Source organism: Falco peregrinus, chromosome 6 (assembly GCF_023634155.1).
Source record: "Falco peregrinus isolate bFalPer1 chromosome 6, bFalPer1.pri, whole genome shotgun sequence".
NCBI lineage: Eukaryota > Metazoa > Chordata > Aves > Falconiformes > Falconidae > Falco > Falco peregrinus.
The window spans coordinates 31,332,970-31,348,440 of NC_073726.1; the positions used below are offsets into that span (position 1 = coordinate 31,332,970).

The 15,471-nt window shown below is 38.7% G+C and overlaps 1 protein-coding gene across 3 annotated transcripts in view; it reads left to right on the plus strand.

Annotated features, from left to right (window-relative positions):
- Window positions 1-15,471, plus strand: part of EXOC4 (exocyst complex component 4) — a 408,445-nt gene that overhangs the window by 18,104 nt on the left and 374,870 nt on the right. For all 3 annotated transcript variants that reach the window (XM_055807287.1, XM_055807286.1, XM_027785678.2), the window contains exons 2-3: window positions 1,443-1,632; window positions 5,353-5,547. In XM_055807287.1, coding sequence (XP_055663262.1) covers window positions 1,443-1,632; window positions 5,353-5,547 — 385 coding nt within the window. The remainder of the gene's footprint in view (window positions 1-1,442; window positions 1,633-5,352; window positions 5,548-15,471) is intronic.

Sequence of the window (15,471 nt, forward strand, 5' to 3'; positions counted from 1 at the left end):
TATTTTTATACTCTTTCAATGTAGGATGCATACCATATTAAGATGGTGCTTCAGAGGCCTAAACTGCTGTGATTTAAATGAAGTCTCCACTGTTCATGCTCTGCTGGTTGTATTTTTAAAGGCACCTCACTTTCAGGGTGTAAATGTTCCAGATTTTTTTGAAAGTTTTGATTGTTTCATGATTTTTAAGTATATGATCCAAACCAGTTTGTATGCAGTGAATATTTTTTCAAATATTTTTATTTTTGCTTATTTTTTGTTGTTAGTTTTTTTAAGTGGTTCAGAAATCAGTAGAGCTACAGAATTCTTCCCTGCTCATTCTTAAGGTTGTGATATACCAGTGCTTAAGTCATAACTACTATTAATGATCCTAAATGAATTTTCTGTTTTTCACCACAAAGTATCAGTTTTCAATGTCTATATGGCTGATTTAAAACAGAAACCTGTATGGACCATAGCTACCCCTCTAAGGATAAAGGAAGAAGAAAATTCAGGATGGCTTTTTTTGCACAAACCAACTTTTTGAGTGCTGCCTACTATAGCAGATAAGGATATGTCTTTTGCTGTCCCCTGCGTCTTTTTGGTAGTGCCATGGAATCAATCTAAGTGTGGCTTCTCAATCTGGTGGCAAGATGGGTCTTGGAGGGGTTAAGCGGGGTGAAGAGAAAGAGGGAGAAAGATTACGTAGATTTTTGAGTAGAAATTTATAGTGACACTGAGGAACATTTGTCTTCTGTGCCAGTGTCATTAAATTTTCAGCAGTTTTGTTGGAATCTTAAACTTCATTGAATTAAAAAAATATTAAAAATCTTACTAGATTATGTTGCTCAAAGGGTACAATAAATGGGGGGGTGGGGTTGGGGTGGGAATAAGGGCCCGTGGCATTTCTTTGCTGTGCTGGTGTACGTTTGAGAACACATTGACTATTGGAAAGCATGGGTACGCTTTTGGTGGGTTTCTTTATGTGGTTGTGATGTCCCTAGTGTACTTTTGGCAGGTAAGTAGCAGTAACTGCAGTGCTCCTAACAATCAGTTGCACTGATAGGAGTCCAGGGCAGAATTTCTTCTTTATTGTTCTTTGTAAGTAATAAATTGGCATGTATTTCCTATGTTATACTCTGCCCATATTAATGACTTTCTGGAAATATGGTAACTAACAGATAACTTTCCCTTTTCATAAATCTAGTAGTACAGTAAAAGAGCTCCAAAGCAGCTGAAAACTGGGGAACTAATAAAAGCACAATATTTATGGTTTTTTATTTTCTTGAAGTACATTGTGCTTCACTGAATACCAGACAGGCATGCTTACCAGAAATAACCAACACTCAGTAAAGTGTAAAAACTAATGAAAGTGGGTAGGTAGTGTGTTTTTTTAGGCAAAGGCTTCCTGTCCTTACAGATAATTTCAAAATATCCCTATTTTTGTAATATTTTGTCCTTAGGACTTTATCTACCAGTGATGATGTTGAAGACAGAGAGACTGAGAAAGGCCGTCTGGAAGAAGCTTATGAGAAATGTGACCGGGATTTGGATGAGCTGATTGTCCAGCACTACACCGAGCTCACCACTGCGATCCGCACATACCAGAGCATCACAGAGCGCATCACCAACTCACGCAACAAGATCAAACAGGTGATGACTAACTTTGCCTCTGCTCAATAGGTTGTATTCTGGGTACTAATCTGTGTAACACCTCTGCCTTTATCCTGTGTACTGTCTTTGTATTGGTAGTATATAAATGTTGTAGGCTCCCATTTTAACACTTTATTTTTCTCTTTGTTTTTCCAGCTACTGATCAGTCTGAACTAAACTAAAAATTGAATTGAGAAAGCACTGTTACCCACTAATTCTGAACTAGGTCTAATTTTTCAGGTCAATGTGTGGCCTGGTTAGGAATTGACCATCCAGTCCTAAGACACAGCCTGGGACTACTGTATTACTAGCAACGTGTTTTCCATATCATCTCTCCTTGTTTGAGGACACAAGTAATTAAAAAGCAAATGGAGATGTGGATATAAAGCACAGAGCTTTGTGGTGGCTCTGTTTACTTAGTGTCTGGGCGTGTTGCTCTCAGGTTTCTGAAGTCTTAAGGGCTGCTAAGCTAACACCTTTTCATCTAATCTGTTCATATTTTGATATGTTGACCTTCAACCACCTCCTGAATAGTCTGAGTGATTCATCAGCTTGATTTTGCTTAGAGAATATGAATTTTGGTGTTATTTCCAAACTCGGTTCTGTTGTTAATATACATGAACTCTGTGCCCCTGTATCTTTCTGTATTTTGAGTGCTCACACTTCAATAGTGTGCCAGTAAATAACTCTAGCACTCTTTGTTGTGAACTTCTTTGACCTGTTCCCCTCCCTGCAGGAATAGATTAGTTTGGTCTCCGGTCCCATCTTTTACTTCCTGTGTAGTTTGTTATACCCAAGCTTGGCAAATTAGGCACCAAATTTGTTTGTTGTGTCCTGTTGTCCCACCCTCCACCTCAGCTCTGCGGAGATCTCAGCTTGAAACCTTCCACAGAAGTGCTTTAGGAGCAGTAGGCTTTTACCCTTCTGGGGCTATGTACTGACCCTTCTGGCTTTTAAAATTCATTTAGCATTTTCAAAGAAAATGAGACCATTCTGGGGCTTTCCAAGGGTAAGAGTTCATTCTAGGATTTATGTACAAAGCTCAGCACTTTGAAAACAGAGATCAATTGCACTAAAATTGAAATAAACTGTAGCCCATGGCCTATTTTCACACAGTGTACTATGCTTTGCAGAGGTCAAAACAAACATGTAGGGTGTGACCTTTTGGTCCCGCCTAGAAAAATGTCTAAGGGTGAAGGACCTTTGATATTTAAGTTTTCTTATTAGTTTTGGTCAATATATATTGAAGTGGTTTTGACCTAATCTCATGGGAGGCCCCAGATCTGGTTTGTCATCAATCTGTATTACGCTATCAGACTTAATTTTGATGTTCCCGTCCTGTGGAAGGTGGATGATCACACAGGCATTTACTTGCATTAGGAATTGTGGAAGTGTAGATAGTCCAGATCCCTCTGCATATCTACCTTTTGCAGTCAATTGTATGAATTCCTGTTGGGAAAGTCCTAGTTTTGAATCCAGTTTTACATATGTTACCACTGTAAAACAGGATTATAAAGTAGAAACAGTTTGGCCTTCCAAGGGGAGGATTGCTCTTAAAGACTTGCTGTTCATTCCTTCCCCTACTCCTACATTTAGGTATAGCTGATACTCTTTCTCACAAGGACAGAGGTAGGAATGTCTTGTGAGATTCCTTCTAGCCCCATGATTGTTTTGCTGACCTAATTTGGCTCTGTGTAACAGCAGCCCACTGATGATGGTGCGCTAGGTCAGTGAAACATTTTAATTTAAGGTATTGAACAGGGATTAAGTCTGAAATGATCTCTGCGTGGATTTTATTTTGCCTCTGCTTTTGCAGCAAGCTATGAGACACTTCTGTTAGGTTTTCTGTTGGCTGAGGATTTTTCTAGGTTATTCTTTCCAGAAGGACATTTCAGAGTGCAATGTTGCTGTATTAAAACCGTTGTCTTTTCTGACTCTGGATGGAGGCTGTTTTATGTAGCTATTGTTATTTACTGGTTGTCTTTAGTTTGGTCAATCTGTTTCGCATGTATTTTTTTTTTTAAACTGCATTTAGATGAACAAGGTAGAGAATGTGCAGCTGAAGTGGGATTTCTGGAGTGCTTTGAAGGTTCATTATTTAAAAATAAATTGAAGGGCCTACTTCTGAGAGTCTCTCTTCATGTGTAATTCAGTGAGAGTTCAGCCTGAGAAAAGGTTGGACCCTAAGTATTCATAACTTATCACAAAAACAAGAGTAGTGTGAAAGCGATGTGTGAAGCTGTGTTGCTAATTGCTTCCACATTTTAATATGCACTGTTGATGTACATTATGCAAGAAAAGCTAGGTTATGCTGACCTTGCCAGAGGACATTGGGAGAACCCGAAAACAGGGAATGCAGGCTGTGCGTTTGAGCAGAAGGAGTGGAGAGGAAAAACTCTTCATGCTTCCTGAATGGGGTAGAATAATAGTGGCTTTGCCACTGAGGATGGCATGAGGCTTGAAAACGAACTGAATGGTGAACACCAAGGTGTTTCTCTAGTTGATGTAGAGGCCTTGATAAATAATGGAAGTGCTGAATTGGACTGTATCTTAACTGCTTGTTCTGATGAAACAGTATCTCTTACAAAAAAAAGTTGGTATTGCTCAAGTGTCCTGGTTTCAGATGGGTTAGAGTTAATTTTCTTAGTAGCTGGTACAGTGCTGTGTTTTGGATTTGGTGTTACAGTAATGTTGATAACATACTTATGTTTTTAGTTGTTGCTAAGTAATATTTATACTAAGTCAAGGACTTCTCAGCTTCTCAGACCCTGCCAGTGGAAGGCTGGAGGGGCACATTAAAATTGGGAGGGGGCACAGCCACAACGGCTGACCTGAACTAGCCAAAGGGATACCCCATACCATAGAATCTCATGCTGAGTATATAAACTGTGGAGAGTTGACGGGGGAGGCTGCTTCAGGACTAGCTGGGCATTGGTCAGCAGCTGGTGAACAGTGTATTATGTATCACTTGTTTGGGCATTTTTTCTTCCCTTTGGATTTTATTACTTTCCCGTTCTCCCTCCTTTTCATTACAATTGTTGCTCTTGTTGTTACTACTATTCTTCTTACTTTATTTCAATTATTACATTGTTCGTATCTCAGCCCTAGAGTTTTACCTGTTTCCTGATTCTGCTTCCCATCCCTCGGGGTGGGGACTAAGCTGTGTGGTACTTAGTTGCTGGTTGGGGTTAAATCATTACATAGAGGTATTAGGAGAATGTTTGTACTTTTAGACAGTCAGGTTTCAAGAAATACACCAAACTTGAAGAAAGAAGGAGATGTGCCAAAAGATGCAATAGGCAGATGGAAAATGTTTACAACAGAAAAATTAGTAGTAGCTTATTTGCTTTCACTGAAAATTGGATTCTTGCTGTATGCCAAAATACTAAATTGGTTTTTGAAAAATGTGCAAATAAGTCTTTCGTCATAATTAATAGGATCCTGCATTTGTTCATGTTATGATACTTCAGTTAAATTTTCACTAGTCATACAAAACTTGTACTAAAAAACATTTTGCTATGAAAACAGTTCCTGTTTGTATGTGCTATATATTTCCTTACAGCCAAAGGAATAACCAAAAATTTTAAGAAACTTGGATTTGTTTGTAGTCTTGTGATATTTTTGGAATTACTAATAAAGTAAATGTGGGAAAGGGCTGATCTATATTAGAAGCACCAGTTACAGGGACAGATAAGTAATCTTTTGACATGTTGCTTGTAGGTGAAGGAGAATCTGCTATCATGTAAGATGCTGCTGCATTGCAAGCGAGATGAGTTGCGCAAGCTGTGGATTGAAGGGATTGAGCACAAACATGTCCTGAATTTGCTGGATGAGATAGAGAACATCAAGCAAGTGCCTCAGAAGCTGGAACAGTGCATGGCCAGCAAGCACTACCTCAACGCAACAGACATGCTGGTAAGATGCGGTACCTTGTGCTGGGCCAGTGTCTTAGCAGAAACACACTGGTCAGCTGTCTGATCATCTGCAGACAGATCTGCTGTCTGTGCTGTTATTTGCTTTTTTTCCTTAGTTTCTTCTTTTGTTATTTGCTGCTTTCTTATACTGGAATTTGTTTGCTTTTGTTTTGATCCTTCCTGACTGGACTTAGGATTACAGTCTCCCATCCTGTTTGATTATCTCTTGTCTTTCAGAACTGTCTTTATCTGTTCATATGTTCTGATCACAATGATTTCTATAACCATCTAGTTCTTTACCCATTTGATCTGCACGTAGGATTTCCTTCTGCTTTTGCAACCTGGTGCTTTATTTGAAAATTAATTTCCCAGGCACCTCTCTTTAGATCTTATAAATTATTTCAAATCCATTTTTGTTACAGGAAAACTATCCTGTTTCTCTCCTATTTTATCTCTAAGAACACACTCACAACTTTGGTTGTTATTCAGAGAGGAGACTATTTAGGTGTGTTTGCTTCTCATTGTCTTCCACTTAGGATCATGAGTCCTGGTAAAAAACCTTTCTACTTCGTTTCAGCTCTTTGTTTCACCTTTTTTCTCCTGGTCTTCAAGTGTTTTTCCTCTTCAGTTCCATCTCATTTGTGAGCGTACCTTTTAATTCGAGTCTTGTGGTGGAGGTAGAAGTTTCCTGGACTTCTCCAATAACAGTCTTTTTCTTTCTCTTGTTTCTAAACTTAATAAGCACACTTCCTCACCAAGGGTCCAGTCCTTCCTGTCCTGGAACTGTCTTCTGTCAGGAATTAAAGACTTTAGAAGGGAGATGATCCTACCCTTCTACTTGGTCCTGATGTATGGAATACTGAGTCCAGTGATGGGTCCTCAGTACCAGAGAGTGATTGAGTTACTGGATCAAGTCCAGTGAAGGATCACAAAGAGGGTTAAGGGGCAGGAGCATCTTAGGAGAGGCTGAGAGAGCTGGGACTGCTTCACTAGGAGAAGGGAAACTTCAGAGAGATACTATGGATAGTTGAAAACTTCTTTTGGGAGGGTGCAAAGAAAACAGAGCTAGGCTTTTCTCAGTGGTGCCTGGTGACACTAGAAGAGGCAGTGGACACAGGTTGAAACAGGAAATTATGTCAAGGTAAGAAAATACTGCAAGGATGGTTGAACACTGGAACAGGTTGCCCAGAGAGGTTGTGGAGTCTCAGTCTGTGCAAAATTTTCAAGACCGGACGTGGACCTAGGCAACTGGCTCTAGGTGACCATGCTTTAGCAGAGGGGTGGATTAGATGTTCTCTAGAAGTCCTTTCCAACTTGAAGCACTCGGTGATTCAGAAGTGAAGGCAGAAGTAGTATGTCTGTTCATATTCCTCTTTGTGTTTGCCAGAGAATGACTTTAATGAAATCTTTTCATTGTATTGGTGCCTCTTGTTATTTTTTTTTTTTACTTTACTGTCCTTTGCATTTCTCTTAGCTGTGCCTCTTCTTTTTAGTAAGTCATTATTCAACAGGATAGAGAGCTGGAAATCTTAGTGTTGTCACCTCATATTTCTAGAACCCATACTTGAACTTTAATTCCCCTCTTTCCGTTTTATCTCATTTTACCTTAAATATGACTTTCTAAAGCTTACCTTGCTCCTTCTGAAACATTTTGTCAAAATTTTGATGGCAGTCTCCTCATCCCTTTCTCTGATAGCTTGTATAACCCTATCTGGATTTTTGCTGTTGCTGTCACATCCTCATGTCCGATTTCACTGTGCCATCACTTCCTGTTTTCTGTTGCTCGTGTTCTGTTTTCATGCCACATTTGGCGCAGTCATCTTTTTAGAATCTGGTCACAATTTTCCCTTTCTTCCTTTTTAAAACCATCTTCTAGGAACTCTCTAAATGTTATTCTCCTTAGAGTCTCACTGTCCTTTTAATATGAACTATTGTCTTATATCTTTCTTGCTGTATTGTAAGCCATCTGTCTCTGGTAATGTAACCATTTCTGTGTAATGTAGAATGGGATTTTCATGGTAGTTTTTATAGTGTCATGGTAAAACCTGTTACAATTCCTGAAAGTGTATCAGCAATGCAATGGCTTGAGGAAGCACATATGAGAAGAGTGCAATCAGGTTTTGCCAAAACTTGTGTCAGGTTTCTGATATAGGAAACTGGAGTGTGGTGTTCGTCTGGTATTTTGAGTTATGACAGATAAAGAAGTAGATGTAAATTAAGGGTGTTTAACGTAGGGAGAAAACCACAGCATTCGGAGTTAACATGCCTGTCAGTTGAAATGCTGGTGCTTTCCTTTACTGATGGACTTGCCAGTTTGCTTGGTTTTGTTTGGTTTTTTTAATTAAAATTTTTTTCAGAAGGAAATTCCAGAAAAGTAATTTCCTATCGGAATATAAAATAGGAAACTTAAGAAGAAAAATAACAATATTTAGGATTTATCATATAATAAGTCTTAGAAATAGTTTACAATATGTGTATTTGTGATAATTTGTTTGCAATATATTGTGTGTGCAGTTTTTTGTGTGTGTGCTTATATACATACACACATGTGTGTGCAGAAAAGGTTGCCTGAGGTTATGAGATAGAGCTGATATTAGACTTCACAGAAGTATAGACTTTGTAGTAGTTGGGTTTCTTTTTTCCTAGAGTATCTTTTCTAAGAAATCAAATGATAATGATATAAAAAGCAGCTGTTAATTTGTTCTTTTAATATATCCTTTTCTAATATATTCCTGTTTAAAATAAGATTGCAGAGAAGCCTCAAGTGAAAGTTGAATGCACTATTTCTCATCTGAAGACAAGTAATACCTGTAATAAAGAAATAGCAACCTACCTGCTTTTGGAGCTTTTTCATAGGCAAAAATCACTGTAGGCTCATTGGCTTTTGCCATCTTCTATTAACACTGCCTCTGCAAGACTGTGGTGTTGTAATCACTGGCTGCAGGATAATTCCTCTCTCCTTTTATATGATATGAATATCATGTAAAATAATTACAAAACTGTCAGAGATGCAGTGTATATATAGATCTCTCTGTCCTCTTGTTTCATTCCTCAAGGTAAACAGATGCTCATGGCTTATAAAAAGCCCACAGTGATCTGACAAGGAGCTTTTATCCCTCACATTGAAATTGGAGCACTGATTAATATTGTTGCCTGTAGCCTTGTGATATGTACAGTTGAAATTAGACCTTTGCAGTCGTTGTGTTAGGTTGATGCAAGCACTCTAATGGCATAATTTCTGGTTGCTGCATCACATTTCTGCAGTCTGTTCTTTGTATTCCTCTCACATTAATTGAAGTAATTTTGCCACTGAAGCGTGTTTCAAACCTCTGCATTTAAATTGAAATTTTAATTCCCTTATTGTTTGGAAAAGACGGCTGAAGATGGCTTGTTACAGGTTTCATTATCACTCAAAATTCTCCAGCTGTTGGTTCTAATGTGCAATGACTGAGTAATGCTAGGAAGAATTGTTAATAAAAGAATGGCAGCTTTTCCCAGTAGTATGAACACAATGGAAGTTATTTTGTGACAGCTTACATTTGTATGAAGTTAAAAATATTAAGTGGGAGCTTTTTTGTTTCCGATTCTGTATCCATCTAGAGTAGCACAGGTGAGCTTTAAATATCATGTACTCATGTTCTGTGTTCCTCCAGCATCTTGATAATACATGCTCTGGTGAGTAGAGCCAGTAGGATCAGGTTTGCTGTTCTGTAATTGCACCTTATGCAAGTTGTGTTAAAACAACCTAGCTCCAACCTCCTTTGAATTGTGAAGCTTTGGGTCTGGAACAGATAGAACTCTTGTTTGATGCTGAATACATTTCAGTTATTTTCAATTTCTGTATATGCTTTTTTAAGGGATGAGTTTTTATGTTTTTCTGTTAAAAAACTGTTTTTTTCACACACCAAACGGAAAAGTTTGTTTTTGTGTGGTAATTGAGTTTACAGGCATGTATATGTGTGTTTTGTTTAATGTAAAACATAAAAAGGAGGTTCAGGGGGGACTTGCTCTCACAACTAACTGAAAGGAGATGTCCTGGTTTCAGCTGGGATGGAGTTAATTTTCTTCCTAGTAGCTAGTTCAGTGCTGTGCTTTGGGTCTGATGAGAAAACAACGTTGATAACTGCACTGATATTGTCAGTTGTTGCTGGGTGATGTTTATACTAAACCAAGGACTTTTTGGTTTCTTGGGCCCTGCCAGTGAGAGGCTGAGGGGCACGGGAAAGGGGGAGGGGACACAGCCAGGGCAGGTGGCCCAAGCTAGCCAAAGAGGCATTCCATACCATATGATGTCATGCTGGATATATAAACTGGGGGAAGAAGGAAGGGGGGGGACATTTGGCATTATGGCGTTTGTCTTCCTGAGTAACAGTTACATGTGCTGGAGCCCGGCTTCCCTGGGGATGGCTGAACACCTGCCTGCCCATGGGAAGTGCTGAGTGAATTCCTTGCTTTGGTTCTGTGTGTGGCTTTTGCTTTACCTATTAAACTGTCTTTATCTCAACCCTTGAGTTTTACATTCCTTTCAGATTCCTCTCCCCATCCCTCTGGCCGGGGGTGAGTGAGCAAGAGGCTGTGTGGGGCTTGGTTGCCGGCCGGGGTTAAACCAGGACAGGAGGTTGTAGCGAGGTGAGGTGAGGGTCGGTCTCTTGTCCCAGATAACAAGTGACAAGGTAAGAGAAAATGGCCTCTGGTTTTTCCAGAGGAAGTTTAGATTTGGTATTATGAAAAACTTCTTCACAGAAAGGGTGGTCAAGCATTGGAACAGGCTGCCCAGGGAGGTGGAGTCACCATTCCTGGAGGCGTTCAAAAAATGTATAGACGTGGCACTTGGGGACATGGTTTAGTGGTGGACTTGGCAGTGTTAATCTGCGGCTGGGCTCAATGATTTTAAAGGTCTTGTTCAAGCTAAACGATTCTATGATTCTGTGATCAGGTGCTGACAGGGGAATTTTGATGCAGAAGGAGCTTCCTAAGGAAGGGCATTGGGCAGTCTCCAAAAGGGAGAGCAGCAGAGCTAGTGGCAGTCAGGTTGGAGTTGGGGGGGTGGCTTGCACTTGGCCTGGAAGCACAAGCAGAGTTGCTGGAAGGCAGGAATCCACGTTCTAGGATACATGTTCTAGATGTGCTACAAACACTGTGGCCAAGCCAGAGCTTGAAGCAGAGGTCACACAGCAGGGCAGGCAGCAGTGGGTGAGGACAGAAGGTTTCTTGCTTGGAGGAAGCGGTTCTATCTCTAGTCTCCCCTAGTGCTGCGCTGTTGTGTTGAAGGGCGGTACAGTCTGCGTAGCAGTCAATTAACTCAAGTATCGTAGAGGTCTGTAGTGTTGATCTAATTGTTCTGGCTCTACTGTTGACCCATGAGGTGCCCATAGGGAGAAATTAATATTTTCCATTTGTTTAAATAATCTAAGAGATTAAATGCTAAAAACAATTGAAGGAAGAAATGTTGTTGAATCAAGTAATTAAAGGTCATATCATAATACGATTAAATGAAAATTGCTTAGACTACTTTCTTTGCATTTCCTGGATTTTATGTGTCTAGCTTTGCAATTTTAATGAACTAATAAGACTTTGTCAATGTATGTAGAGTTTTTTTAATAAAATGTTTTAATTCCAATATACCACAAAATACTTACTCCAAACCTGATTTATTAGTGCAGGAGAACTTGATTTATTAGTGTGGGAGTTGCAGTTCCTTTGGGGTGGGATTGTGTCAAGTAACAAAACATCATGAAACTGCAGAAATAATAGGAGTGAGGATAACTGCTATTTCTGATGAAAATTTCTGGGGTTTTTTTGTTAGGATGATGACAAGAGGGAAGACCAAAGGTGGAAAGAAGGAAGTATGGAGCCATCTGACTAGTCTCACTTAAGCTTAACTTAACACTTCCTTGTGCTACAGAGCTAGGAACTGATGTGTACTTGTGTTCCACTTGTGAGCACATCCTTCTTGAGCCAGTGTGTCTTTGTCCCAAGAAATACAAAGCTGTAGCGGCAGTAATTTGTTTCTCAAGAAGTATTCCAGGGAATGCTCCACCAGCTACTTCTCTTTCTTTTTCAATGTTAAGGACTTCTATTTCAGTTTCCTTTGTCAGGGCAAGAATAATGTATGTCTCCTGCTCTGCTTTCTGAAGTGATTAATAGATCACGCTTTTTTCAGAGCTGACCGCTTTCTTACTGCAAATTTGCATGGTTGCCAGTTTGTTCAGTTTCTGGAGTTAAGCTGGTAGCTGTTATTGTTGCATTCAATTAAGTGTTCTTGGTGTGGCATCCAGCTATACAGGAGAAGAGATTAGTTTGCAGGTAAATTAGGTAATTTCTTATTGTGCTGATGCAGCATAGCTGAAGCATACAGAGTTTACCACCAGCATCTTTATGATGCATTAAATGTATTTTTGCTCAGCTGCTTAGATTGTAAGATCTGTATTGGTTTAATTTTTTTCAGGAGTGTTACTTCACTGTGAAATCTGACTTGTGTGTCAGGAACATACCAGTCTAAACTAGAGATGTGAACCAGCTCTGTTGTCTGCATGCCAAAACATTTTACAGAAAAGTGGTTTTGTTTTTAACTGCAGGGCTTTAGAACACAACTGGACTTAGTGGGTGACAACATGGGCAGAAGTCAAAGACGTTTTAATAAGTGGAAATGCTGTGCAAACATGGTCATAAAGCTATCGAGGCAGTCAAAAAGGAGAGGTAGCATAGGAAAAGGAAATGGAAGAGAGACTAAGCATGGGTAAAGATATTTTGGAGAATGGTGTATGAGGACAAAGACTCGCACTTACTGTGGGAAGTGGGAGTTAAACAAGGAGCTTAAAGTATTGAAATGTGTTCTCAGGAACAAAGAGGGGATATTGCTGTCTGTGTGTGTATGCATGTGCGTATTTGTCCTCTTCTTGCTCACCAATGGGTCCTACTCCTAAGTGTCCTCTGCCTTTCTATGCACTTCGTGTTAATCCTCCTTGAAGGCACTTGGAGTGATTAATGTCTTCCTGGAAAACGTTGGATGTTTGTAGCCCTGGGTGCAATTGAGAGTTTTAATTCCTGTTACTTGAATGTAGCTGCTACCTGTGGCTTTCCTCAGTATAGTATGAGGAGAGTCTTTCAATTAAAAGTACCATGTAGTGAGCAGAGTTCTTAGACTGTAAGTAGTCTGGAATAATGAATTTTTTTAAAAATTGCAGTGCAGATTATGCATTTAATTTATTGTCTGCCTTTCAGCTGGAACAATGAAAATCAATAAGAAAGTCTTTCATTTTGTTTCTGCACTTTTTATTGCAGAGCTGGGATTCAGGTACTGCTGTGGAACAGTTTTTTATTTTGGAATTAATGCCATAACTGGAAATAAGAGACTTTTGTTGTCTTGGGATTCTATAGATGTGCTTATTACTTATAAAATTTAAATTTTGGCTCTACTAGAAATCCTTCTGAAGTAGAAAAATAGTAATATTTTCCTAATACTTCTTGCCTTTAAGCCTTTCCCCAGCTAACATTGTGTCTTCTCATTGTTGACCTTATTGATTACAAGGAAGCCTTTTAGAAAACAGAATTGATAAGCTGACATCGCAAGGGTTGTATCTCATTTCAGATTACCTACTGAGATGTGTAAATGCTTATGCTTAAAGGAACTGTTTTCTATTAGTTTTTAATGATTGGCAAACCTTGTGACTCCTGTTAGCTGTATGGTTGAGGTACAGGTGAGAATCAGCTCTGGTGTTAAGTTGATGGATGCATAGAATATGTTCTAGCAGTTCACACAGAAGCATGGCAACTCTGAGCTTTCTTCTGTCTGCTGTTCATTCATTTAAAATACTGTACCTTTACTCAGGTGCTAGGATTTAGTAGTAGTATTTGTGTGTCTTCAAGGAGCAATGTAATGTAAAAGCCTAAGTAATTAAGCTTGGTAGAAGCGTTGATGCTCTGTATTGCTAGAACATGTTTTCATGTCTTTTCTGTATCTTTCTCTGTTCTTTTCTCTTTTCATTTGGTTTTCTGATTGCTTTTTAAATCTATTTTAAATAAACTTGCTAGGCTAGGTTTAAAGACATTAGAATATGGAGTTTCTTTGCCTTTGAAACATCTTTTTTTTTTTTTCCCTCAGTGTACTTACCAAAAACTTTATCTCATTCCTTTTTATCCTGTAATTTCCATTATTTGAGGCAGTCTGTTGCATTAAACTGTTAGTGGCTAATACTGCTTCATTTGCATTGACATGTGCTTGACCTCAGCCCTTCCACTCTTAGTTAATGCACCAGCAAGCATTGAAATCTCTCTAGAGTATTATCATGTGGCTGTTAGCTCTACTAATAACCATTCATTTAAGCTGATGAAAGTTTATTTAATAAGAAAACATGCTGTAATGAAGGTGGAGTAGAGGTGTCTAGCATCTTTTCATGGTGGAAGTAAGCTGCAGCTACGTGACAAGATACTGTCCTTAATGAATGGGAGAGGTATTTGTAACATTATGAGCTATGCTTTTGGGAATGGGCATTTCTGAACACTAAATTTAATCTTTCCTGATTATACTGTAGATGCAGTGATGAGAAGTTCTGTGCTCAAGGCAATTGCTCCTGCCATTTAATGATGCAGCCTTTCTTCAGAGTGTTCTCCTAACAGCTTGACGATTCTGTGGCTTAGTTTAAGTTTGCTTCCTTTTATAACTTTTGAACTTAGTCATATTACATACCTTCAAGTTAGTGTTTCTTTTGCTATTTATGCATTAAGGCATGCATGGACTTTATTCTGTGACACATGTTATCACTTAATCTTTGAATACAGTGGATGTTTTTCCAGTGATCACTGGTCTTTTAATGAATTATTTTTTTAAACTGAATTCCATAGTAAAGTATTGGAACAAATGTAAAGAGAAATTGTTGAAGATAGATTGGGTTATGGGACAATATAAAATAATCAAGATGTCTGAGATGTCAGATTACATTTTTAAAAATGAAACTTTAAAGCTAACGAATGGTGGGTGAGAAGGTGTAATAAATGTAGTTTTTGATAAACTCACCCCAAATGTTTCAAATGCTTTAACACAGGAGTTTTCCACTGAAGTAAATAGATTTGTGTGTAGTAAAGCTGGTGTAACACTACCAGTAACTTTCAAAATGGTTTGATAGAAGAAACATTGCTATATAGACCAAGAGGAAGACTTGTGCTGAACAGCTCATAAAGGAAAATGTATGGACAGTGTGCCTGTTTGAGAAGGAGGCAATGGTTGTCTTACACTACAGTTTAATACTACCTTTTGTGAATTTATGAATGCTGTAATAAAAGTAAGTTAGTAAATTAATAGGTGAAGAGCCAATAAAAAGGAGTTAGATTCCTTTAACAACAGGGGGATAGAGCATAGAGAGTGTAAAAGATAATAAATACTATTTCAAAGGCAGCAAGAGAATAGATTTGGGGAAACTGCAAGTTTGCATTAAAAGGAAAATCTTGATGTTTTAGTTTAATGCATTAGGTCCCTATTGTTTTAGATATCATTCATATAGGGAGAGGACTTCTGGGACAGAGGTGGTCCTGAAAAAACACATTAAATCAAGAGACAAAAAAGTATGGAAATTACAAGTGAAAGGAAGAGCCTTTTTTATTATTTTTGCTGCCTTCACAATACCTACAACTGGATTGCTAGTCCATGAAAGTGCTACAGTGAGATTTAATAAAGATGTCTGAGGGCAGACCAGAGGTACTCTTAGGCCAACACTGTGTCTGATGCAGAGGATGCTTAGCTAGGAGAGTGAGGACAGAGCAAGCAATAGCAATCCTTTCCCAAAACACTCTGAGCTTCCAGCAGTTGGAAATATGCAGCTTTTGACAGAAAAGCTCATGTCTTCTGTGTCAAATAGCACTCGATAGATGTTTCTTCTTTGAATTTGTCCCTGTCGCTTTTTGCTTCACTTAAACTTTTGGCTTCAAT